The sequence below is a fragment of the Pteropus medius genome, unplaced genomic scaffold, assembly GCF_902729225.1.
Source record: "Pteropus medius unplaced genomic scaffold, Ma_sr-lr_union100, whole genome shotgun sequence".
Lineage (NCBI taxonomy): Eukaryota > Metazoa > Chordata > Mammalia > Chiroptera > Pteropodidae > Pteropus > Pteropus medius.
In genome coordinates this window covers 6430790-6453789 of record NW_024349798.1, presented here as the reverse complement: position 1 = coordinate 6453789, position 23000 = coordinate 6430790, and the positions used below count along the sequence as shown (strand labels likewise).

The following is a 23000-nucleotide window of genomic DNA, read 5'->3' as shown; positions in this document are numbered from 1 at the left end:
CTTCTTCTTTTAAAATACTTGGCTATTCCAGTCTGTTTATTATTTTAAATCAATTTTAGAATCACTTTGACAAGTTCCCATAAAAACTCACTGCATTTTGATTGTAAATGAATCATAAATATGAATTAATTCAGGAAGTTTCACATATATCACATATATCCAAATATATATATGGATATTTACATAGTACATGCAATATTCATTCTTCCTATTATGACCATAAAATTGTGATCCATAGATCACGGGAGTAAAATATCTAAAAATAAAGAGTTAAATCATTTTAATCAGGCAGAAAAGGGATTAGCAACACAACAGGTTGGTGGTGCAAAAGACCATTATACACTAAGATGTTGAAAGAAATTCTTCTAAAAGAAACTTTCAAGGCCCCAGGATATTTGTGATGCACTGGGTTATGAAAATAAATTTCAGCTGAATGTTGAAGACTTAAAAGTCCCCTACTGATAAGAGCAGGCAATTTCAGTATAGGAAGAGAACCTCCAAGTTAACCTACAGGATGCAGGAAGGTCATCCTAGAAGTGGCAACAGGGTCCCTGCCCCCATCCAGGCAGGAATTTTAAAATGTAACCTTATTCTGGTCCAAATTTTAGACATTGTTACTGTCAATCCACCTAGAAGGTAAAACCGCTTCTCTTAGTTGTTTTAAGTGATTTTGCAGGCCTGAGAAGTCATAGAAATAAGACTAGAAAATAAAGTAAATCAAACCTATAGCATATTAACACTCGGATTTTGGATTTTTACAATCATCGTGAAAAGTGCTGTTGCTGGTTACTAAGTCATTAAAAACATACAAGAGAATCATATATATTAATGAATGACATCCGACTTACAATTTTAATTTGAAATTCTTCAGAAAACATAACTTAAGTTTGAAAGTATGCATTTAAAAGAACCTTACTTAGGTTTATACATTTATCAGACTTATAAGAATTAAGTCCTTGGAAAGATTTTATTATTTGCTTTATAAGTTCCCTGTCTTAGAAGTTTGAGGTATATTAGAGAACAAGCATATAAAACTTTAAATACAGTTTAACACATTCAAGGAACTTTTAACTTTGTAAAAAGAGAGCTTATTGTATAGGGGAATTTAAACTGTTAAACTGGTGCCTTAAAGCTTTGTTGAAGATGAAGTATTTTTGTTTTAATAGAAACATTCTTAGATTTGTAAACAAAACAAACTTTGTCAGTAAAACTTAGTCTTAAGAAAAGCTGAGTATTTAAATACAGGCATACCTCAGAGATATTGTGAGTTCAGTTCCAGACCACCACAAGAAAGTGAGTCGTAATCTTTTTGCTGGTGGAGGGTCTTGCCTTCAATTTGTAAAAAAGGCAACATCTGTGAAGGGTAATAAAGTAAAGTGCAATAAAACGAGGTATGCCTGTACTCGCCTCTAATTAGTTAACCGTTATTCTAAGTAAATGCACAGTATTCTACAAAAACAACCCTCTTAAAAACCCTCAATTGATATTACCCAAGAAATTCCTGACTCCCTTGTATTTCAGGTTATCCCCAGGAATGGTATATTTTGTGTTATACATTCTTAATCATTATATTTTCAAAATGATTATTGGTGAAACATAGAAGAACTAAATTTTGTATGCTGATTTTGTAACCAGTTTCTTTACTGAACTCTTTTAATGTTTTCCTTTTTTTCCAAAATAGGCTGCCCTGTCATCCACAGAAATGAGAATTCTGTCTTCTCTTTTCTTTAAAATTATGTTTCTTATTTCTGTTTCATGTCTTATTGCATTGGCTAGAACTTACAAGATAATATTAGAAAATATATTCTTTGCCATGTTCCTGACTCTAACGGGAATGCCTCTAGCCACATTTTTATCAAGTCATTAAAATATCCTCCAATTTCTCAAAAATTAAGAGTTTTAAAATCAGAAACGTGTGTTGAATTTTATGAAACTATTTCCTGAAATCATAAATATGCTTTAAATTATCGATTTGTCTTTAAACAATAAAGAACAGTAAATGACACTTCCTGAAACTAAATGACAGCACTTTAGGGAAACTGAACTCCAATGAAAAGCCAGGCTGTGGACAAGCCAGTTCGCTAAAAGCAACAACAAAACAAACCACTTACAAAGTTTCGTAATAACAAAACGCCTACGGTAGATATGTGCGAACTCGCCACCTTTCAAGCAGGTGGGGACTTAGAACCAGCGAAAACTCTGGCTCTAAGTCAACAATTAAGATTCCCTGAGGTCTGTAACTGGGAATGAGACCTTTTGAAAATTTTATTTTCTACCTGGAATCTGACGTTTGGGCAGTCACTGGGCTGAACTGTTCATACTTCCTCTTTCAACGGTTTAAATTTCACAGATGGAAGCGACGCCTGGCATCCGCCTTTCTGTTGTCACAACACCCTGCTCCTAACTTCTCCAAAAGTGTCAACCACAACTCGGCTTATGTGAGAGTCCGGTCCCAACAAAGACACGCACCTTTGTCCCCGGCGCGACGCAGGCTAAGGCCCCGCGGGCCGCGCTCGTCTCCCCGCGACCGTCCTCATGCCGGCCCGGGAGCCCGGGCTGCGGCGCTGCTAGCGGCGGGCCCCGGAGCCATGCCTCCCGACGGGCGGGCGACCCGCGCCGCGGCCCATGGCCGGGTCCCCGCGCGCCCGGGGTAGCCTCGCCGGCCGTGCAGTCTGCGGGCCCAGAAGGAAGTGGAGAGACGCCGGCTCCACGTCGGCCGAGCAACTCGGGACCTCGGGGTGAGCTGCACCGGCGCCCAGGGAGAACTTGCGGCTCAGACTCGGAGCCGCTCCCCGGACCTGGCTGTTAGAAAGCGCGCTCCAAAGGACCCGTCCACCCCCCGGGCGCGACCGCGCAGAGCCCGCCGGGCGCGGGGCCCCGGGCGCGGGCGGAGGCTGGCTCCCAGGCCGCGCCGAGGTCCGTCAGGGCTGCTACCGGCGCGCCGACGCGGCCAGCCCCGGAGCCCGCGCGGGACTAACCGCCGTAACGGAAGCGCCGAGGGGGAGGGGGCTAGAGGCCAGGGCCCGGGGGCGGGGCGGGCCGCAGGGCCGGCTCCCTCACGCGCTCGACCGGCCGCACAGTCGCCGTCGCTGCCGCTTCAGACCGCGGACGCTTCGTTGTCACAAGCCGGAGGGAGGGAATGGAGCCGGGAGCCTCCCGGCTCAGGCGCGCTGAGACCGCGGCGCCCGGGTCACGTGCCTCTGAGCTGGCCAATAAGCCCCGGGAGGCGTGGTGACGTCAGAGCAGCGGCGTGGCGGATGACAGCCGGGCCCCCGTCACGTGGCCGGGCACACTCCAATGGGCGGCACCGGGGCGACCTGAGGTTCCCGGCGGCCCGTGCGTCGGCGGTGGTTGGGTGGTAAGATGGCGGCTGTGAGTCTGCGGCTCGGCGATTTGGTGTGGTGAGTCCGCGCGGCCGGGACCAAGCGAGGTGCGCCGGGGAGCTGCCCGCCTGGGCGCGGGGATCGCGGCCAGCCCCGGAGCTGCCTCTTTGTGTGCTCCAGGCCGTGGAGAGGGCGAGACGAGGTGCCGGCGCTGGGAGCGACGCCGGGCGGAAGGGGCAGCCTGGCCCCGGGGGACTGAGGCCGAGGGTGGCCGCGGCGGGCCGGGCTCCGAGCCCCGAAGCCGCTCGGGAGAGAGCTGAGCTCCGGACTCAGAGGCCGGTGGTTACTGCGAAGGGCGTCACCGGCGCCGCCCGCGGACGCGGGTTCATCGGGGTCTTGCTGGGGTTCCCTGGAAAGCGGGAGAGCCGAGGGAGTCCGCAGGGCTATCTCGCCTGGGCAAGCCTGTTAAAACCCGCGTTGCGATGGAACCGACCTGTGCGGGCGGCTTGGCCGGGGGTGTCGGAACCGGACTGATAGCGCTGCCCGGTGAAGAAATGGAGGGGAGACTACTTCTTTACAACCGAGGGTTTGGCAGTGACCAGTGCCTTTTGGATTGCTTCTGTGTCCCAGACAACCGCCCGAACCAAGACTGGCTGTCGCCACCTCCCTCGAGCTGCGTAGCTTGTTTCTCGACCCAGAGGAAGGCTTCCATTAGCATTTGGCAAAGTCGGCTGGTCTCGCGATGAATTAAATCAGACTTTGTAAGGGGAAGTCTTGTGTTTACAGAGCAAACTGACCCCCACCCCTGTCACGGGGAGGCGTTAGACCAGTGGTGACTCTTCGTGGTTTTGTTGTTCTGTACCCTTGTCACTAGAAGAATGCACATACCTTATGCACATACGTATACAATTTTGCATTCCATTTCTAGGAGGTTGAGCCTGTTGGATCCAGCTGTGAAAGCCTAATTAAGAACTCCTGTTTGCCAGCTTTTGTTCTGGCACTTGAGGGTGCAAGTGATGATTTAGGAAAATAAATTGTATATTGAGTGGGTTGAAGGAGATGGACTGGCTTTTCCAGGGCAAATGCTGATTCTCTTTGTTTTCTCTAGGGGGAAACTTGGCCGGTATCCTCCTTGGCCGGGAAAGGTGAGTGTTTTACTACTAAACTAAAGGAAGACATCTGAAGTTGGGTTTGAAGAGGTGTAGAATGTACGGTACATTTCTCTCACTTTCTAGCATTGACTTAAACTGTGCCTATTTAAATAGTAGATTTTTTTTCCTCTAATATCAGTTTGTTTAGAAAAGGCGATACCAGGTCTTATAATATGCAGTAAATGTTTATTTGTTGAATCAGAGATGATTTTGGTGGAGTCTTTTAACCCTGGAAATAAATTCTAATTTGAATTTATCCTAACACTTTAACAAAAGGAGAAGAAAATAAATTCTCCAAGAAGAGAGAAATCTAAATGTAGGTTAGTGAAAAGTCAAAGTATTTTTGTCCCAACTAAGTTTAAATCTTTCTATGTTACCATATGTGCTGCTCTAGTGCATCTTTGCAGAAGTTGGCATTTCAAATTTTGCATGAGGCTTTCCAAATGTTCTGTTTTTATATTCCTGCTAGGAGCCCAGGAAATATCTTTAGACTGTCTCTTTGCAATATGGCATTTTCAGTGCCTCAGTTATCTTTCATTGTCACTATTACCTGTTTCAACTCTTCCTACGCAGAAGTATTTTTAAAAGTGTCCTCTACATTTCTTCAGTAATGACAGGATCACATTGACGGGGGTAGGGGGAATGATGTTGGTTTTGGTTTTAACTTGTTAAAACAGGGTCGTTGCAGTAAAAGGAATATTATATCTACTGAAAGCTGTATTACATATTAGATGTAAGGATCTTCTAAATAGCTGTACATCTATCTCCACACATCTCAGTAAAAAAGTGCCAAATTTGGACATAAACTCGGCCCTGGGGTTTTCTTTCTAAAAACATTCCTTTTGTTTTCATTTTTTTCTTACCAACTTAGAGCTGTGGAAAAAATTTTTTTTTCCTTTTTATCCCCCAGATTGTTAATCCGCCCAAGGACTTGAAGAAACCTCGTGGAAAGAAATGCTTCTTTGTGAAGTTTTTTGGAACAGAGGATCAGTGAGTAGTGCTCACCGAGAGTCTCCCTTCGTTCAGGCGTTGCGTTGGGTCTGAGCTGCTGAGAATATTCTAGGGATCCTAGTTCAGTCGTATTACAGTCTATAAGAAAGGCATATCATTCTGGCTTCATACCTAAATAAAAGATGCTATTCTTACAGAAATTGTCCTGAGGCTAATTACAATGTCAGGTGAGAACTAGGGCTCACCACCTTATGAGTATAATAATCACATAGAGTTTCTCACATCTCTTTACCCAATTCCATAAGCAATTCCTTTTATAAGGGCCACATTTGATTCTCATTTAATGGCTGTTAATCATTGTAGCTCAAGGGTGAGGTACAAAGTAAAAACTAAAATTTTATCTTAAAGTAATTGTTCTATCTGTTTTTGTAAAATTGAATGACTTGCTCTAGCATTATAACAGTAAAGCTTTTTAACCAGACCCGTCCTAGAGTTGACGTCAGAACCGTTAATTTGAGATTCTTTGATAGGCCATAAAAGAAATCGCAGAGAGGGGAAAAATGTGTATTTGCTTGAGTTTCTGGTGATTTGTTTAGCTTTCTCATCACTACATCAAGTTAATTGCCTAGGTCTAGCCAGATGGGTTGATTGCTTGCCATCTTCCTGGAATTCAGGTGACAAAAACATATTTCAGATGGGATTAAGTGTGGAGTAAGCGATGCGGGTAATTATTAAAGGGCTCTAGAACAATAAAAGATCAGTGGAGACAGCCAGTTCAAAGGCTGGTATAAGTGATGGAATTTGAATCAAACTCTGGAGATGGATAGAATTTGGATAGGCAGGAACAGTAAGGGCATTCCAGGCAGTGGGGATACTATAAACTGCTGGGCATTGAGTTGGATATGTGGACAGAGAGAGGCTGCCTTCCTGGGGTAAAGAACTTGTACTTGAGAATAACAGGCAATATGGTCGGCTCAGCATCTTTTTTAGCTAACCAAGTTGGAAACAAAAATGGGAATCATAGAAAGTAGAGATTTAATCAAATTACAGCAGGCCTGAAACCATTGTGTTCTTATGATAATTTTTTGAAAGTGTTGGAAGGTTAGAAAAATAAACTCTGGTCTCTATATGAAAAATATAGGTAGGACACCAAAAACTGGAGTTGACTGAATTTCAGAACTCAACCAGGCAACCAGGTGAAGCCAAGTGAAGAAGATGCGCTTACTGAACACAAATAAGCTGGTGGTGGTGGTGATGTGATTTCTAACTAAAATTTTTTGAGGGAATTACTAAGCAAGTAGATGCAGGGCAACTGCTAGGTGTAATATCTTTAAGTCTTTTAAACTTCCTTGATAGAGTTCCACATAAAAAGCATTTAAAAATTAAGTTGCTGGACACGGTTCCCTAGTGTAGCAGTTAGTACGTCTGCTTTACACGCAGAATGTCCTGGGTTTGCGCCCCAATGGAGCCATGATCCATGGTCTATGGCCATGCCACCCTGAACAAGCCGATGTCTGATCTCAGAAGCTAAGCAGGGTTGGGCCTGGTTAGTACTTGGATGGGAGACCACCTAGGAAGACCAGGTGCTGTATGCATAAATAATAATAAATTTTTTTAAAAACTATGTTGCCACAGGACTAACCATGTTATCTTTGTGGTTAGGCAGTTGACTCAGTGAAAGAAAGTAAAGGGTAAGGATCTACAGCCCTTCTCTGAAGAGAGAAAGGTTTTTTGTGGCTATTGTTAAGGCAGATTTTATTTAGTATCTTTATATTACGTAAAGGTGAAATCTCCAGATTGTTAGGTATCAGTGAATTACTTTGGGGAAGGAGCTCTGGATTTGTTACCAACCTAACATGCATTCAGGTACCAGTTCCACCTGCTCTCTGGGCAAGCTTTGTCACCTTTCTAGGACTCTGCATCCTTGTTCACATGTGGGAATAATACTCCGACCTTGTAGTTATGAAGAAATAGCATCATTTATTCATAGTGTGGTTTGGTGTATAGTAGATATTCAACAAACATCAGGTTAGAGTATGGATCTGTTACAAGAGAAAAAAAGCTAGTAAGAAGCAGGTTGCTTTCAGTAAGGAAAATATGATAGAGACAGATACTGGCTCTGCCCATGAGAATCTGTGTTTGAAAAGAAAGCCACCTGAGAGTTGGAGATTCCTAAGAGCATTAGCCAGTTCTGCTCTTTTGATTAAAAGGGCTTTGAACACAAAACTACATTGTTCTACCTTCTTTTCTTATTTTTACATCGTTCCACTTTTATGTGAAAACTGTACCGTGCCTCTCCAGGAGTACTGTGTGTAGTTCAGTCCGTGCTCCCGAAGGGATCTGGTAGAACTAGTCAAGACTGGGAAAGGGGCCCAAGTCAGACAAAAGATTAGAACTCTTTAATGTGAAAAAGAAAAAAGAACATAATCAGAATTGATGAAATAATGACTGGCTTTAGGAGATAAACACGGACTTGTTCATAAACTCGCAGACATTTCAACAAGGGACACTCTGAGTAGAATAAATGTTGTGTGACTATGTTTATTACATATATAAAGAGTACAGTATGAAAAATGTTTAAGAGGTAGTTTAGACAGGAAATTCAAGTGGACTTTTTAGGGATGAGAACTACTTTGTGAAAGGCAAAGCCATAAGTGTCTACAAAAGAAACGATTCTATCTCACCTTTAATGTTTGATGTCAGGGAGAGGGGCATATACCCCTGCCACTTCTTGAGGTAGAAGCACCTCTGGTGACTGGGCCCTGACCTGGATGGGCAGGGTCTGACCCAATGCGGCTGTTCCTGTATCCCTGAGGAACATAGGAATCAGTCAGAGATGTTCAGTTTCAAACCTGACATACTGCTTATGTAGAAAAAATATATAGATAGAATGTTTTTTATATTAGCAAGAATCTTTATTAGAGTAACAAGGGTCATCCTTAAAGTAAATGGTGATTTCAGTCTTTTAGAAACTAATTTTCCTCTTCCTTCCTCTGCCAAAACATCTAACATTGTGTTGACAATCCGCTGTTAGGAAGACAGGACTGGACCTTCCTAACCAGCCTCCCCTGTGAGGGAAAGGAGTAAAATGTCTGGATTCAACTCTCTGAGCCTGGATAGACTCAATGGGAATTGCCCACAGTTTCCTATTTCATGAAAATACAGATGGAAACATAACTTCAGCATAACTTTGTCAACTCCACCAGGTGACCACAATCAAAGATCATGTCTCGAGTACATGAGAGCCCACCTTGGGGTGGCTGCCCATCAAAGTAGAAAATGAGCTCGGAGTTTAAAAGTTTGGTCAAGGCCCATGGCTGGCAGAATGGAGGGCGTTCCTTTAGTTTGCAGGTGCTCAAAAACCACCAGAAACAAACCAGTTTAAAGAACACTGTGGGCAAACTAGTGGTAGATATAGAAAGTGAGAGGCAGGAGATGTGTGGATTTTAAGTCATGAAGTGTCAGCCTGAGGTATTTTTACGTCAAGCCAAATAGAAGGTGGGACAGGCTGAGCGTGAGGTGTCTGAGTGAGAACTAAAGTAATTCTAGAAAAATCTGTGGCTTAAAATTAGAAGCATAGCAGTTTGGAACCATCTGAGCATCCTTTTTTCTTTTCACCTGGCATCTGATTGACCCACTTTTCCCTCATCCGACACCGTGTAATAGTTGGAGAATTGAGCCAAGTGTATAGTGAGGGCCACTGCTCTGGGTATTCGGAATGAGCCAGCAGCGTCCTTCTGCCAGGGCTGGACAATAGCTATCCTAGAGAGCACTGAGTAGATTCTCCTCTCCCTGCACCAGCAGTGGCTCTCATCCCTTGGTGGCTGAGGCAGTGAACTCCAGGAGCAGGTGTCATACACCAGGATTATAGAAACTGGGACAAAAAGAAGCAGCTGGCCACATTGTTGTAGGCACCACAGCTTGAAAGCCTTATCCAGCATTTGGGAATGTTTTCAAGTTTTGAAAACGGAATCTTCTATATCTTATCTGCAAGTCTTTGTTGATGTCTGTATGATAATCATTGCCTGAAATTAACAGAAATTCTTCTTTTCTTTGTGGTTTCTTGGTTCTGTTTTTGATTTGTGGTTTTTTGGGTGTCTTGATTCCTGAATGGCTTAGACTTGAACTTGTTACACTTCACTAATACTCAGCCACTTTCATTGGTTTGGGGTGGGAAAGCTTAGAAATTCTTTACTTGGTACTATTCACCAACTCCAGCTGGAAAAGCAAATCCGTATCTTCTGACCCCATTCTTGCCCTCACCTTTGGACTATGCTCACTCTCTCTGCCACCCAGGTCATCGTATCAATGTGAAGTCCAAGACACATATATGAGGGTATTTGAGATTGTTTATAGATTGACATCTCTAATATGTTTATATGATATGGTTTCAATTTAGGGGAAAGCAGGTCAGAATTATGGAAATTTTTTAAATGAGGTTTTAAAATTCATTTTGAGGGGAGTGTATAATCTGAGGGTAGCTAAGTAGAAGGTTTATGTTTGCAAAGGAAATGAATTTATAGGCGGTATAGCAGAATACCAGAGTAAATTTGCTGCTCTTGGTGCAGCACTTACTTACAGGTATATTGTCAGATAAATTGTCAGCCAAGCAGTATCTACCGACCTGAGCAAACCTTACAAACAAGGAAGTAATGGGGGAAACCACCTGAGCAGTCAGAATAGCCTTGTTCTACTGCAGAGGCCTTTATTATTGATTGATTCAGCCTTTTTTTTAAAAAAAAAAGATAATACACGTTTATCAAATCAGGCTATATATCATCAAAGGGTTCCATTTATTCCTGTTCCTCAGCCACCCAGTTCCAGCCCATGGTCATCTAATTATGTTAGTTTCTTACGGCATGGCCCTCAGATATTGTGTGCATAAGCAAGAAGTTACATGTTCCTTTTTTTTCCTTTTTACACACACTGCCCTGCATCTTGCCTGTTCCACTTAGCCAAATATCTTAAGGGGACCTTCTATTTCATACTTTGTAATGACCTCGCTGATTGCCAGTTTTCTTGTTTTCAGGTGTTTACATCTGCAAACAATATGTAATTCCTTGTACATAAAAGCAAAGGCATATACTTTAGACACAACTTGACTAACCTTGATTTTTCTGACTTCCCAGCCTACAGCACATTGGATAGAAAAGGTCCAGCTCCATCTAGGCATTGGAGGAATAATGTGAGGGAAATCACAAGTTATAGCTTGCATCAAGGAAAGAAACAGCAGTCACTTAAAAAAAAAACACACACGAACAACAGCAACAACCACAAAAAGCCACTAAAGCCTTACAACATTTAACCCAGAGTCCCCCTGAATGTGCCCTGAAAGCATCTTTCTCCATGATTATTTATTGAGCACCAGTTGCATGCCAGACTCCCTAAAGGGCCTCAGTGGATAGGAGAGTGGTGCATTATTGAAGCTCCAGCTGAATAGCTTGCTTACTTTAAGGAGACAGCAGGTTTTGCAATGCTATAGCCTTTAGGGAAAAAATTCTATTCAGACTGCCAAAAGGATTTCAGTTTGGCTTGCTTTCAAGAGGTAATCCTGCTAAGGCTCTAGTGGGCTGGCTTTTTATTTACTGTTTTCCTAATGTGAGGAATGCTTCTTCAACAATGGGTTGAGTCGTTTGTTTGTTTGTTTCAATTTATTTTTATTATGATGACTGGTTAATGAAATCCAGTAAGTTTCTGGTGTACAATTCAATAGTAAGGCATATATATATAGAGAGAGAGAGTGTCGGTTAAGTCTTAAGTAAATTAACGTTTCTCACATTTATCCTCTTGAAGTCTCATTTATGCTGTCCATTTAGCAAGCCATTTCCACTTTTCAAAGATGGTCATGGAGGAAAATTTCATTTTAGTATTTCAAATGCCAGTCTTCAGGATGAATGGAATTTTGACTACTGTTCTACTGGTGGAAATCAGTAAAATGCTTCAGTGAAAACATAGGTGTAAGTTTATTGGTGCTTCCTCCACAGATGTCCTTACCTTTCCTCTTACTCTGAATCAGAGGTTAATGTGGAGAGGACAGAAGCAGGGATTAAGATTCTTAGAGTATGTTGTCCCATCTCAGGACTCCATAAAAACCACCCCATTGGTCTTATACTAGAACTTGTGCAGGTCTCACCTTCTGACCCAAAGCTCCAAAAAGGAAGAGGCCCATCTTGAGGTCTGTGGCCCTTTAAGCTTCGTTACCAATACTCATGTCACAGCCAAGCTGCCAATTGGTATGACAGTTTAACTTGCTTTTCGGGGTGTGTCAGACTTTGTATCTGATTGCTCTGGTGGTCTGTCCTTAGAAACACTATAAATGCAAGGAGAGGCAAGAGAGTCAGTTTAGTGGTATACTCACTAGACAATGCAGGGTCAAAATTTAATTCCATTTTGCCTCCCCGTGGATTAGATCCATTGGCTCTATTGAGTCAGATTTCAAACTTTAAGATGGTAACCAATGTCACCATATTAAAAAGAAAAAAAAGATGAATTGCTCTCAAGAAAGGTACCTGCTTACCTCATCTGGTGGGAGCTCTGTGCAGTGAGACCAGTGTCTTAGTCCGCATTCGTTGTTCCATTTTCTCTAGTCTTGTTCGCCCATAAATAACATGCCTAGTTCTGGTTTGCTGTTGCATTTGCAGGCCGATGGTCCCATGGCTGTTGTGTTTATACAGATCCATCAGCACAACCATTAGCACAACACTCAAAGCACAGGTGTCTGTTAGTGGATTGATAGCACTATTTTTATGTACAGATGTTAGCACTTTTACTATTATTAGTGAATATTCTCTAGCTTTCTCTAAAGGAGAGAAGAACCCTAAGTTATTGTGGTAGACTAGTTTCTATATCCTTAATCTGACCCACTTTTTCTGAAGGGTGTACTATGAAACCTGTGAGTGTTCCAGGGTAAAACATGTAATTTAACTGTTACCTTGCCAAACCTGTAAAATTCTCTCCTTTATACTAGGAAACTGAATGTCATTTAGGGAAACCACAGAAAGCCGGCTAAGGAAGATTTGTTCGGATTAGTATAGTCAGCCAGATATTCCAGAATTGACAACTGATGGCTTTATTTCATTTTCATGTGTTAATGCACTGATGGTAGAAATTAAAAATTATCAGAAGAATGTGTTTTTGTACATTTAATCACAAGCAGAATCTTGTTTTTAAAGGCCTTCCTTTGTGACTGCTGCCCTCATTCCAAACCGTGTGTCACATGTTTTGTGTGGTCTAGTAGCCATGGATACAATCATTTATGAACAAATATAGGCTCCGTAGCTGCAAATATCTGTAAGAGCAGCAGATTTTAGGTGTTAATTTCTTTAGCATCCTTGATTCTCTGTTGATGGACAGGTCATCAGTCTAGCTCAGAATGTTACTGGGTGGTGATACTTCCAGGTGCCCTGATTCCCTGGGATTCATGTACGGCCGTCTGTACTGTGTGGTGAGAATGGAAGAGCATCTCCAAGTTTTCTCTGCCCTGAGCAAATGTCAGGGTGTGTGTGGTTTGGTGTAGAAGGATGGTGAATAAGAGTGGAAATAACCTGAAACATAGAGATTTCATTTCAAGGATGTTCTGATTTTGTTGTTGTTCTGCTTGACTTGTTCCAAGAAAACATACTTTTAGGCTCTAGAGTTTGACAGCATGTTTTGAAAAATGGCAGGCCTGTTTCAAAGTCCAGTTAAAGCAAATGGATATTTGCATTGCATTCTGCTAAGGTAAGGTCTTTGATACTTCCTGGCATAGGCAGTGTAGTTCAAACCTTTTCTGTGTGTTTTTTGCTAGTGCCTGGATCAAAGTGGAACAGCTAAAGCCATATCATGCACATAAGGAGGAAATGATAAAGATTAACAAGGGAAAGCGATTCCAGCAAGCCGTGGATGCCGTGGAAGAATTCCTCAGGAGAGCCAAAGGGAAAGACCAGGTGAGAGACTCCATGATTCTCAATTTATGCCAATGCAGACTGGTTATTTTTATGTAGTAACTAACAGATTAAATTTCATTCAAACCTGAAACTCTATTCTTATGAAATGCCAGTGGAGGGAGAGCTACTTCAGTTCTAAGGTATCAGCGTTTTGCTAATCAGCTTGAAACTCTATGCATGTGGCTGACCTTTCTAGAATAGACGGTTACTCTTAGGAAAGTCACTTGGACTCAGGAGAAGTTCTGAGTACAGCACAGGATGTCTCTCCCTTTTATAGTGCAGAGATTAGGAGCATAGCCTCTAGGATATATCCACTGCCTGGGTATAAATCCCACTTAGCTTTGGGACAGTGGGCAAGTGACTTAATTTTCTTTTAAATCTGCTTCCCCAAATGTAAGTGGGGATGACAGCAGAGCCTGTTTCATAGGGCCATTGTACAGGTAATGCATGTAAAGTGTTTATCACAGGGTGTAGCTCATGTAAATGGTGGTGGCGATGGTAGAAGCTGTTTTGGTCGTTATCATTATTATTATTAAACTTTCAGACATCATCCCACAGTTCTGCTGATGACAAGAATCGACGTAATTCCAGTGAGGAGAGAAGTAGGCCAAACTCAGGTGATGAGAAGCGCAAACTTAGCCTGTCTGAAGGGAAGGTGAAGAAAAATATGGGAGAAGGAAAGAAGAGGGTGTCTTCAGGCTCTTCAGAGAGAGGCTCCAAGTCCCCTCTGAAAAGAGCTCAAGAGCAGAGTCCCCGGAAGCGGGGTCGGCCCCCAAAGGATGAGAAGGTTTGTTTTATCTCTGCTGCTTCTGGGATTAGTGACACTTCCTTTTGAATATGGCATGGTTGAGCTCTACAATATGCTGCAGTTCACTGAGTGGACGTAGAGTCCCGTGCTAAGTCCTGCTCTAAAGAATCTTGCAGATCAGGGAGGGACACAGCCTGGTGCATGAGTGTGAAATAGAAATACAAGGCAGCAAAGGAGCATGCATTCAACTTGATGGTCCGGTTAGGAGAACAGTCCACCTGAGCAGCATGCAAGGGCTGGCATTGGAAGGGACTTAGCAAGAAAAGAGAGAAAGCCTTCCAGAGATGAAAGGCACAGCCCACATGGGGCTGGATATTCTCAGTCCAGGGAGAGGACAGGAAGGAGAGCAAAAAGATGAAAGGTTGTCATTGGATTGTGGAGAGCCTTGAGATCTACTTAAGCAGTGTTGTACCATCCTGGAATCAGTAGGGCGTTGTGAAAGCGTTTGATCTGTGTGTGGAGAGGTGGTATTATGTTCCAAGTTGCATGTTAGCAATCATTGTAGAACAGAGAAGAAAGGCTCAAGGCCAGTTAGAAGGCTAAGCCCAGGTGTGTGTTCATAAGGAGCAATTCTAAGGAGGTAGTAGCAGATATTGAAAGGAACTGTGTAAGAGGCAGTTTAGAGGAAGAGTTCATAAGATTTGGCAACTGGGTATATAGGAGAAAAGGGAAAGGGAGGTGATTTCAAGTTTGCGCCTGGGGAAATGGTGATACTGAAGAGCAAAGGAGTCAGGAGAGGAGCTGGCTTAATGGGCAAGAGCACCAGTGTTCTGTTCTGAGTGTGATGCATTTGGATGATGCCTAGACCACCAGGGAGGCTTGGAATAATAGGTTGGAGATGTACATGTGGGAGGCAAATATGTAGGAAGTATGTTGGATCCATGAGACTGGATCCAACTGGGGTTTGTTTGGGGAAAGTAAGGAGGAAGAAGAGTGAATGGCAGAAGTCGGCTTTGCAGAGAGAATGCCTGTAATTTAGGGTGGGTGGAGTCAGAAGAGCCAACAAAATGAAATAAAATGGCAATAACATACCTCTCTTCTTCCTGAAAAGATTTGTGTTGAGTTTCATAGGTCAAGGGAGGAGAATTTGAGACGAAGGAAGCAGTCTGTCTAGCACAGGGGAGATTGTGAGAGAGAGGATCAAGGGGGTAGAAGCCAGATGGCTGGCAGAGAGAATTGGGTGATGAGGTCTTGATGAAACACTAGCCATCAGATCAAGACTTGTAAATTCAGACACCAGCCAAACCAGACAGGTAGTAGAAGCAAGTGGAGCCAACTGATGTAAGAAGAAATGGCTCAAGCAGGAGAGTCCTCGGCCCTGCCCTGCCTCCATGCTGAGAGCATTCGGGGAGGCAGCAGCTGGCAGTCTGAGGAGGTCATGCTCTGTCCATGGAGTTCCAGTCAACTTTTGCCAGATGGTCTGATTTTTCTTAAGATAAGCTGGAAATAAAGATTTTTATGTGAAATGTTCCAATTTTAAATGGTAGAAGCTAACTCAAGATTTTAAACCACTTTTAGGCCAAAAGGAACATCTCTGGGCTAGATTCAGCCTGTGGGCTGCCACTGCAAGACCTCTGCGTTAGGGAAGGTTCTTCATGCTGTTGAATGACCTAAGACTAAGAGTAGATGAGAGTAGCTGTAGCAGTGGGGACAGTCCCAGGTGACCGTGAACACGGGGAACCGCCAGCCAAAGGTGGAGAAGGTTTAGAAAACTGCTACAGTGTGAAGAACTTTTAGGGGGTATGATCTGATTTGATCCAGTTGACTTTATTTCCAGGAATCCAGAGGAATTTAGGTGGTCAGGTTTTATACTATCTCCAAGTTCACGTTGTCTGGTGTCTTAAGCCATTATCTCGCCAACTTCTTAGCTGGCCCTGGAGAAAAACCATTTCTTTTGGGTAAAGAGAAGTAATAAAGGATAGATTAGGTGTTTGACTCCTGACTCCATGATTTACTGTAGCTGTATGACTTTGGCCAACTACCTCCTTTGTCTTGGTTTCCTCATCTGATTGTTGGGAATAATATACCTACCTCTTAGGTTTTTTGTGAAAAATGACTAACAAAAGCGAATCACCTAGAGCAGTGCCTACAACACATTACGCATTCTATGATTGTCTTACCTTTGTTATTTTCCGGCAGTAGCCTGTGTGGAGTGAGGGCAGTGTTTTAGTGCAGCCCCAGGGGCTGCTGCTAGAATTACTGCTAGGGACTCTTCACAAGCTCCCAGTAAAAAGCAGTTTGCTCTTTGGTCTGAATTTATTAATTGGGGGTGAGGGGTGGGGTAGTAACATTTCTGTTGTTGTTCTCAGAGCCAGGTCTCCATCCAGGAGCTCTACCTGCTATTGACCTTACAAGATCTCCTTTCTACAAGGTCTCCATGCTTGGCCCAACCTCCAGTGGAGGATTTGTCAGCAGGAGAGGAAAGAGCTTGGCTAGTGGTACAGGGGAGATACAGCGGTTTCAGTTCAGACCATTGGTCTTAATTAAATCACCTTCAGGGATGTAGGGAATCTGCTTGGGCTTGAAATTTTGGTACGTCTTATGATCAGGTACATCCTGTGGTCTAAAAAGAGTATGTGTGTTGCTGTAGTGATTGTCACTTGGCTGGGAGCTCCTGTCTTAAACAGAGCCGTAGCCTAGGCTGATAACTGGGCAGAGTCCCAGATGATTGCCATTCTGGGCCATAATCCCCTGTCCTGTGAGGATTAACAGAAAAGGCTGACCTTGATGGTAGAGGTGTCGATTACGCACAGGCCAGCAGAGGCTGGGTTCGTGTCTAGACTTTCGTATGAGAGCCTTGCTAAAAAGTACACTGCCACCCTCTCTCTGGGGCTCTTATTTCCAACTTCTGAGCTGAGAACTACAACTCTGGGCACAAAGCACTCGGACAGAGTAGAACTGTCAGTCCTGTGGCTCTCCTAAAATCCCAGACTAGGGCAGAGAGCACTGATTTGGGAGTCAAGGCCTTTAGTACTAGATGGAGCGCTAAGTTCTCCACCTTATCATTCTGTCACTAAAGTCTTAGGCAAGTCTCTAGAGCTGTGCTACTCCTAGTTACAGGTGACCTTTTACATTTAAATGAAATGCAACTTAAAATTTAATTTCTCACTCAAACTAGCTTACATAGTAAGTACTCCATGGTGACATGTGACTAGTGGCAACAATATTAGTATAGATATAAAGCATGTCCATCATGGCAGAAAATTCTTTAGGGCAGTACTGTACTTTTTTCCCCCAAAACCTCTTTATTCAACAGATGTTTATTGAGCGTGTCTACCACAGACCAGATATCTAGAGATAAAGCAGCATGAAAGGTAGACAAGGCCCCTGTTGTGTTCATTTCTCCAATAAATGCTAAACACCTATCCTGTGCCAGGAATGTTTCCTAGCATGGAATATAGAGTAAATTTACTGATAATAACATAGACCCTGAAACCAAATTCCCTGGCTTTAAATTTCATCTTCCACACTCATTATTAGCTCTGTGACCTTAGGCAAGGCTCTTAAGCCCTCTGTGCCTCAGTTTTCTCTTTTGTAAAATGGAGATGATAATAGTCTTATTTCATGAGGTTGCAAGCATTATGCAAGAATATACATATAAAATAGCAATTACACTAATGTCTGCTCATGACAAGCCCTGTAAAACCATTTGCTGTCATTGCATCACGTTCCAATGGGGGGAAGATACAGAGAGGCCAGGGAAAGCACTCTGACAAGGTGACATTTCAACGGAGACCTAAAATGAGTATGTGAACCAATTAGATAACTGTTGGAAGAGCGTTCCCAGCAGTCAAAAGCACTGAAGCAGTTGCATGTTTGGTGTGTTTGTGGAATGGTGGCAGAGGGCCGGGGGCTGGGGTGCTGGTGGGCTGGAGAGTGGTGAGGGGAGAGAAAGTAGCAGGACATGGTGTCGGAGATTATCCCGGAATGGAGGTTGCAGCACACATAGGGCCCTGTAGGCCACGATAATAAAGCCTCCAGCTTGGCTGTGTGAGACAGGAAGCCAGTTTTAGGCAGAGAAGTGATGTGCTTCACTCTATTGTTGTGTACAGATTAGACCATAGGAGTCCAGAACTGAAGCAGGAAGATTCCTTTTGTTACAGTCCAAGTGACAGGCGGTGGAGGCCTAAGTTTGAGTATTAGTAGCAGGGATGGCCAGAAGAAGGGGTTGCAGATTCCCAATTGTAAAGCCATAATTATTGCCAACATGTTAGAGGAGGGAGGAGGATAGAATTAAGAAGGACTTCAAGGATCTCAGCCTGGTAGAATGGAGTTTTCTGAGATTGGAAAAAATGTGGAAGAAACCATTTGGGCAGGGAAATCAAGAGTTCAGTGGAGCATGTCAAGATTCTCATTAGATATCCAGGTAGAAATGTCAGGAGGGCCACCATGGAAGCAAATTGAGAAAGGGAGTAGGATGTAAAGTCAGTGGTGGAGGGGACGAGAGCAGACCAGTTGTAAAGCTGAAACAGTGCCCCTTTGCCCCAGACAGGTGTGAGCCAGGCCGTTGGTAAAGAGGAGCAGCCCTTTTCTGCTGGGTCTTCCTTGCATCAGACTAGGGAGGGAGCAGGGTTCTTGGCTTCTGATCTCCCTGAGTTCTTCTAATTCTGGCTTTGTCACTTAGTACCTGAAAAATGTTGGGCAGATTTCCTCATGGGCACCATGTGGCTTTCTTAGTTTTTCCGGAGATCTGGTGGATTCCTTCTGAAGCCAGTACTATTTTCTTTATGTTCATTATTTGCCATAAAGAATTTTCTTGTGACCTGCTGACAACCCTACAGATCGTAGTTGGGCTTTACAGTTATCTCCATCCTTGTGAAATTTAGGCACAGGGACATATTTTGTTATTTCAATAACAGAAGAAAGGCTCACTCTGCATTGATGAGAACTTGTTCTGCTTCTTCTGATAGACGGTCATTAGAATCAGGGCTGGGGACTTGAGCTTGAAATGACACTAAGACCATGGAGCTGGCTAGGGGTTTAGTTTGGGCAGAATGTGATTAAAGGAAGCAGAGCAGTGAATAAGTGCTCCCCGATTTGAGGCAGGAAGATATCTGCTACTGAGTTGGCCGTAATATCTTGATGATTGGTCTTTTCTGTCTATAGGATCTCACCATTCCTGAGTCTAGTACTGTGAAGGGAATGATGGCCGGACCTATGGCTGCGTTTAAATGGCAGCCAACTGTGAGCGAGGTAAGGAGCTCTCTCTTGAGCCAGGATAAGGCCAGCCTCAGAGCTGGTTTCCCAGCCTGTGATGCACTTTTCCTTTTCCCCTTCTCCCTCTTCTTGTGTATGAGGCTTTTTTCTTTAATTGCCAAACGTTACAGAGAAGTATGAGGTAGAGTACAAGTCTCCACCCTTGAGGGTGCTCACTGTTAAGTTTGATACAGCTTATTTTAGCCCCTTTGGTCCACCTACTCAGCCCCTTTGGTCCACCTACTCATTTATATACTCATGTGTAGTTTATGTTATTGGGATTAGAGTTATTTTCCGTAAAAGTGGGATCATGCCACAAATTTTTTTCACTTGATGCTTTATAAACACCCTTACACTGTCTGTATATAATACATTAATGTTTTGTAGCCACACATTATTCTATTGTTGGTATAGATACACCTTTTCTTTGTTACTGGGCCTAATTGTGAAAAGCCCTTGAAAGTCCTTCAATCATTGGCACTTATTAATATCTATCCTCAATGAGACAAGGCACTCAAGGATCTGACACCAGACAAAAGTAGGCCAAAACCCTAAAATTGGAAGAGAGTCCTCAAAATTGATTTGGCTTCATCTGCTGGGCTATCCAATGTGACTGATGAAAGTTGGACTTTAAAAATACTAGTATGCCTTTTAAATATTTTCCCACAGTGTTATGGGAATAATTTGTGTACCAGCCTGGCAGAAATACCTATTCTTTTCCACTTGAAGCCAGTTTTCCCATAGCTGGAACAGAGATTTATAAAAAGCTTAGACTAACAACAGGAAAAGAGTTTCCAGGCAGTTGTAAAATTGAGACCAACTGCCAGGGATGTTTCAGCCAGAGGAGAATTCAGTTACCAGGCAGAAGGAAGTGACCTTTGATGGAAGATAACTTGTATTATTTAATCATTTTCTGGTTTCAGCCTGTTAAAGATGCAGACCCTCATTTCCATCACTTCCTGCTCAGCCAAACCGAGAAGGTGAGTTGTTCTTCAAGTTCTTGATCCTTGTTCAGGGGCTGGCCTGCCAGAGAATGTTGCTCCATTGGAACCTCACCTTACAGTCTGAAAAGTTAGGCTCTGCCTGTACCACTGCCCAGAGCACATAGAGGCATACTCATGTATCACATGTTGTCAAGATTAAAAATAAATTCCCTCAAAAGCTTTTAAAACTAGTCAGCTGCGTGCTTGAGAAATTTGTGGTTGCCGTTAGAGTCTAGGGCAGAAACCAAATCTTGTGAGCTGTCAGCCGCCTGTGAGGTAGCCTGTGCTGCTGGGTAGATGCATTCTTAGGCTCACTGGCCCAGACAGTCTCCGTGGCCCTTTAGATAGGGAGAGAAAGTTTCACACAGTGTCTCCAGGGCCATGGGTTAGGCCGAGCCTCGATAGGATCTGCTAATGGGATGTGGCTTTGGAGTTGGACAGAGCCGGATTCCTAGGCCTGTTACACTGACCAGCTCTGTAATTCTCGGCATGTGACTTAATACCTCTGACTCTCAGTGTCATCAGCAAAAGAACTTTGTAGAGTTGTGTGGAGAATTGAATGAGATAATGTGTATTAACATTCTAATGTGTCATCTGGAAGTTCGGTAACATTGGACACCAAATTAGATGTTTATGTTAACATCTCACGTTAGGCCTATCTTTTTAGATAAATTATAATGAAGCCTGGTTAAACATTCAGTTTAATAAATGTTCTCTATTCTTCCCTCTTTATTAGCCAGCTGTCTGTTACCAGGCAATCACAAAGAAGTTGAAAATATGTGAAGAGGTATGTAGGTTCCAGGCCTCCTCATTTTTATCTTCCACCAGGGCCTTGCCATGGACAGAATGACATGATGATTTGTGCTTCCTTTCCCTAGGAGACTGGGTCCACTTCTATCCAGGCAGCAGACAGCACGGCTGTGAATGGCAGCATCACACCCACAGACAAAAAGTAGGACTTTTGGCAAAAAGGCTTCCTGTGGCTCTGGTTCTGCTGGAGAGTGATGACCCCAAGGGTTATACCCCAGCCATTACCAGCACTGAATGGAAAGAGAGGGGGAAAGTTGTAATTCTCACTGATGATGATTTGCCTAGGAGTAAATTGACTTAACTGTACAGTGAGGTTGACTTCCTAGCTCACTGGTAAGTCTTCGAGCAGTGAACATTTGGTTCCATGGTTCTCAGACTTCCTGTGCCTCAATCACCTGGAAGGCCACTAGTAAGGCACTGATCGCTGGGCCCACCCCTGGGGTTTTCCCAGTCAGTAGGTCTGAAGTGGAGCCTGAAAATTTGCATTTTGGACAAGTTCCCAGTTATATGCTACCGCTGCTGCTGGTCAAAAGACTACACTTTAAGAACCACTGGCTAAGGAGAACTGTGACAAGCATAGGTGGGGAGCAAGAGATGAAGATATTTGGAATAAACCCTGTCTTCCTGCACTCCCTGGCTCTCCCTGTTGTTGCCTCCTGGTCTTTCTTGTGCACCTGCCTGCTGCTGTCTGTCCCACTCAGGTGGGAGAGCCTTGACTGTGGTCCCCAAACCTTAGCTTGCACCTATACTCACCTTTGCCGGCCAGTTGTGTTTTAAGAGTTGTGTTGATGAAAAGGGTTCTTTGCTGAGAAGGAGCATTCTCTTGAGCAAGAGAGCCAAGTCTGAATTTCCTGGCTATGTCTTCAAAAAGGTTCTTTTTCAGACTAAAAACAGTGCATCTTTTCATAATTTTTTGTGCTGTTGAAACCACTATTCTACCAATTATTTTGGGTGCACGTCCTTTTGTACAGAAAAGGAGATAGAGGCATGTTATGTGCTAATGAAAAGAGAGATGAGTGCCATTCATTTAATGAGGATTGTATTGGTTTAAAAAAAAAGCAAAAGGCTGGGATGGGTTGACAACATGACAACAGAGTCCCAGTGCTTTCACCCAAGGCCTATATTGCCCACTTAGACCTTTTTTTTTTTAACATGAGTGTGAAGGCAACAACAAAGCAAACCACCTATATTGTTCTCAGTTCACTTAGTCCACATTCTCCACCTTGTCCCAGGGACACCATGAGAGAATGTCAGTTGCCACATTAAAAATTTGGAAGCTTCATCCCCAGGCCAGTTTGGAAGCTTCATCCCCAGGCCATCTCTAGAACACCAAGAGATGGAAACAGGATTAGTCCTCATGATTTAGAATCATAGGGAAAACTTGCACTATTCAGAAAGCTGTGTGAATAACAAATGATCTCCTTGTTTCGGCTTGAAACTTACTGGGCAGGGGTGCCATTTGGTGAAGAAGGTGATGGGTTCCATTTTCAATATTTGATTCAAATGACTTAGAGCAGGCTGGGACAGAGTGAGTGTGAGAAGTGTGTTATCCAGCAAGGATTAGAAGAAACAGTACAAGAGCCAGTTTGCAGAGGTGGCTATGGGTGTGACTCCTAGGAGACTGGAAATATTCAAAAGATAACACAGGTTAAAGTAGAGAAGCTACAGAGGATGTCTAGAGCTGAGAGAACACCCATGTTGGAAACTAGAGCATGTAATAAGAAATGAAGAAGCAGTGTTAAGCCCTGCTACCTGCCATGAAAGATAAAAGTGTAGGAACTAAGAAAAGACATTTGGACCAGATACAGATAAAATCATCTGTAAAAGTTGTAGCTAATAGTCCCAGGTTCTCA

The 23000-nt window shown here is 43.4% G+C and overlaps 2 protein-coding genes and 1 pseudogene across 10 annotated transcripts in view; 2 read left to right on the top strand and 1 right to left on the bottom strand.

Annotated features, from left to right (window-relative positions):
• UBN1 (ubinuclein 1) overlaps positions 1-3177 on the bottom strand; it is a 34718-nt gene extending 31541 nt beyond the window's left edge. The window contains exons 1-2 of one of the 4 annotated variants that reach the window (XM_039885265.1): positions 2470-3177; positions 1252-1354 (exon numbers count right to left, since the gene is read on the bottom strand). The gene's annotated coding sequence lies outside the window, so the exon portion shown is untranslated. The other 3 variants (XM_039885262.1, XM_039885264.1, XM_039885263.1) reach the window with 3 other exon arrangements.
• Positions 3178-3279: 102 nt separating this feature from the next.
• Positions 3280-23000, top strand: part of GLYR1 (glyoxylate reductase 1 homolog) — a 32559-nt gene continuing 12838 nt past the window's right edge. For 5 of the 6 annotated variants that reach the window (XM_039885271.1, XM_039885270.1, XM_039885269.1 and 2 more), the window contains exons 1-9: positions 3280-3401; positions 4432-4468; positions 5385-5464; positions 13212-13350; positions 13895-14137; positions 19265-19351; positions 20278-20334; positions 21074-21124; positions 21216-21289. In XM_039885271.1, coding sequence (XP_039741205.1) covers positions 3364-3401; positions 4432-4468; positions 5385-5464; positions 13212-13350; positions 13895-14137; positions 19265-19351; positions 20278-20334; positions 21074-21124; positions 21216-21289 — 806 coding nt within the window. In that variant the 5' untranslated portion in view covers positions 3280-3363. Of the gene's footprint in view, positions 3431-4431; positions 4469-5384; positions 5465-13211; positions 13351-13894; positions 14138-19264; positions 19352-20277; positions 20335-21073; positions 21125-21215; positions 21290-23000 lie in introns of all 6 variants that reach the window. The other variant, XM_039885272.1, reaches the window with a different exon arrangement.
• On the top strand, positions 6906-7020 carry LOC120620670 (uncharacterized; annotated as a pseudogene).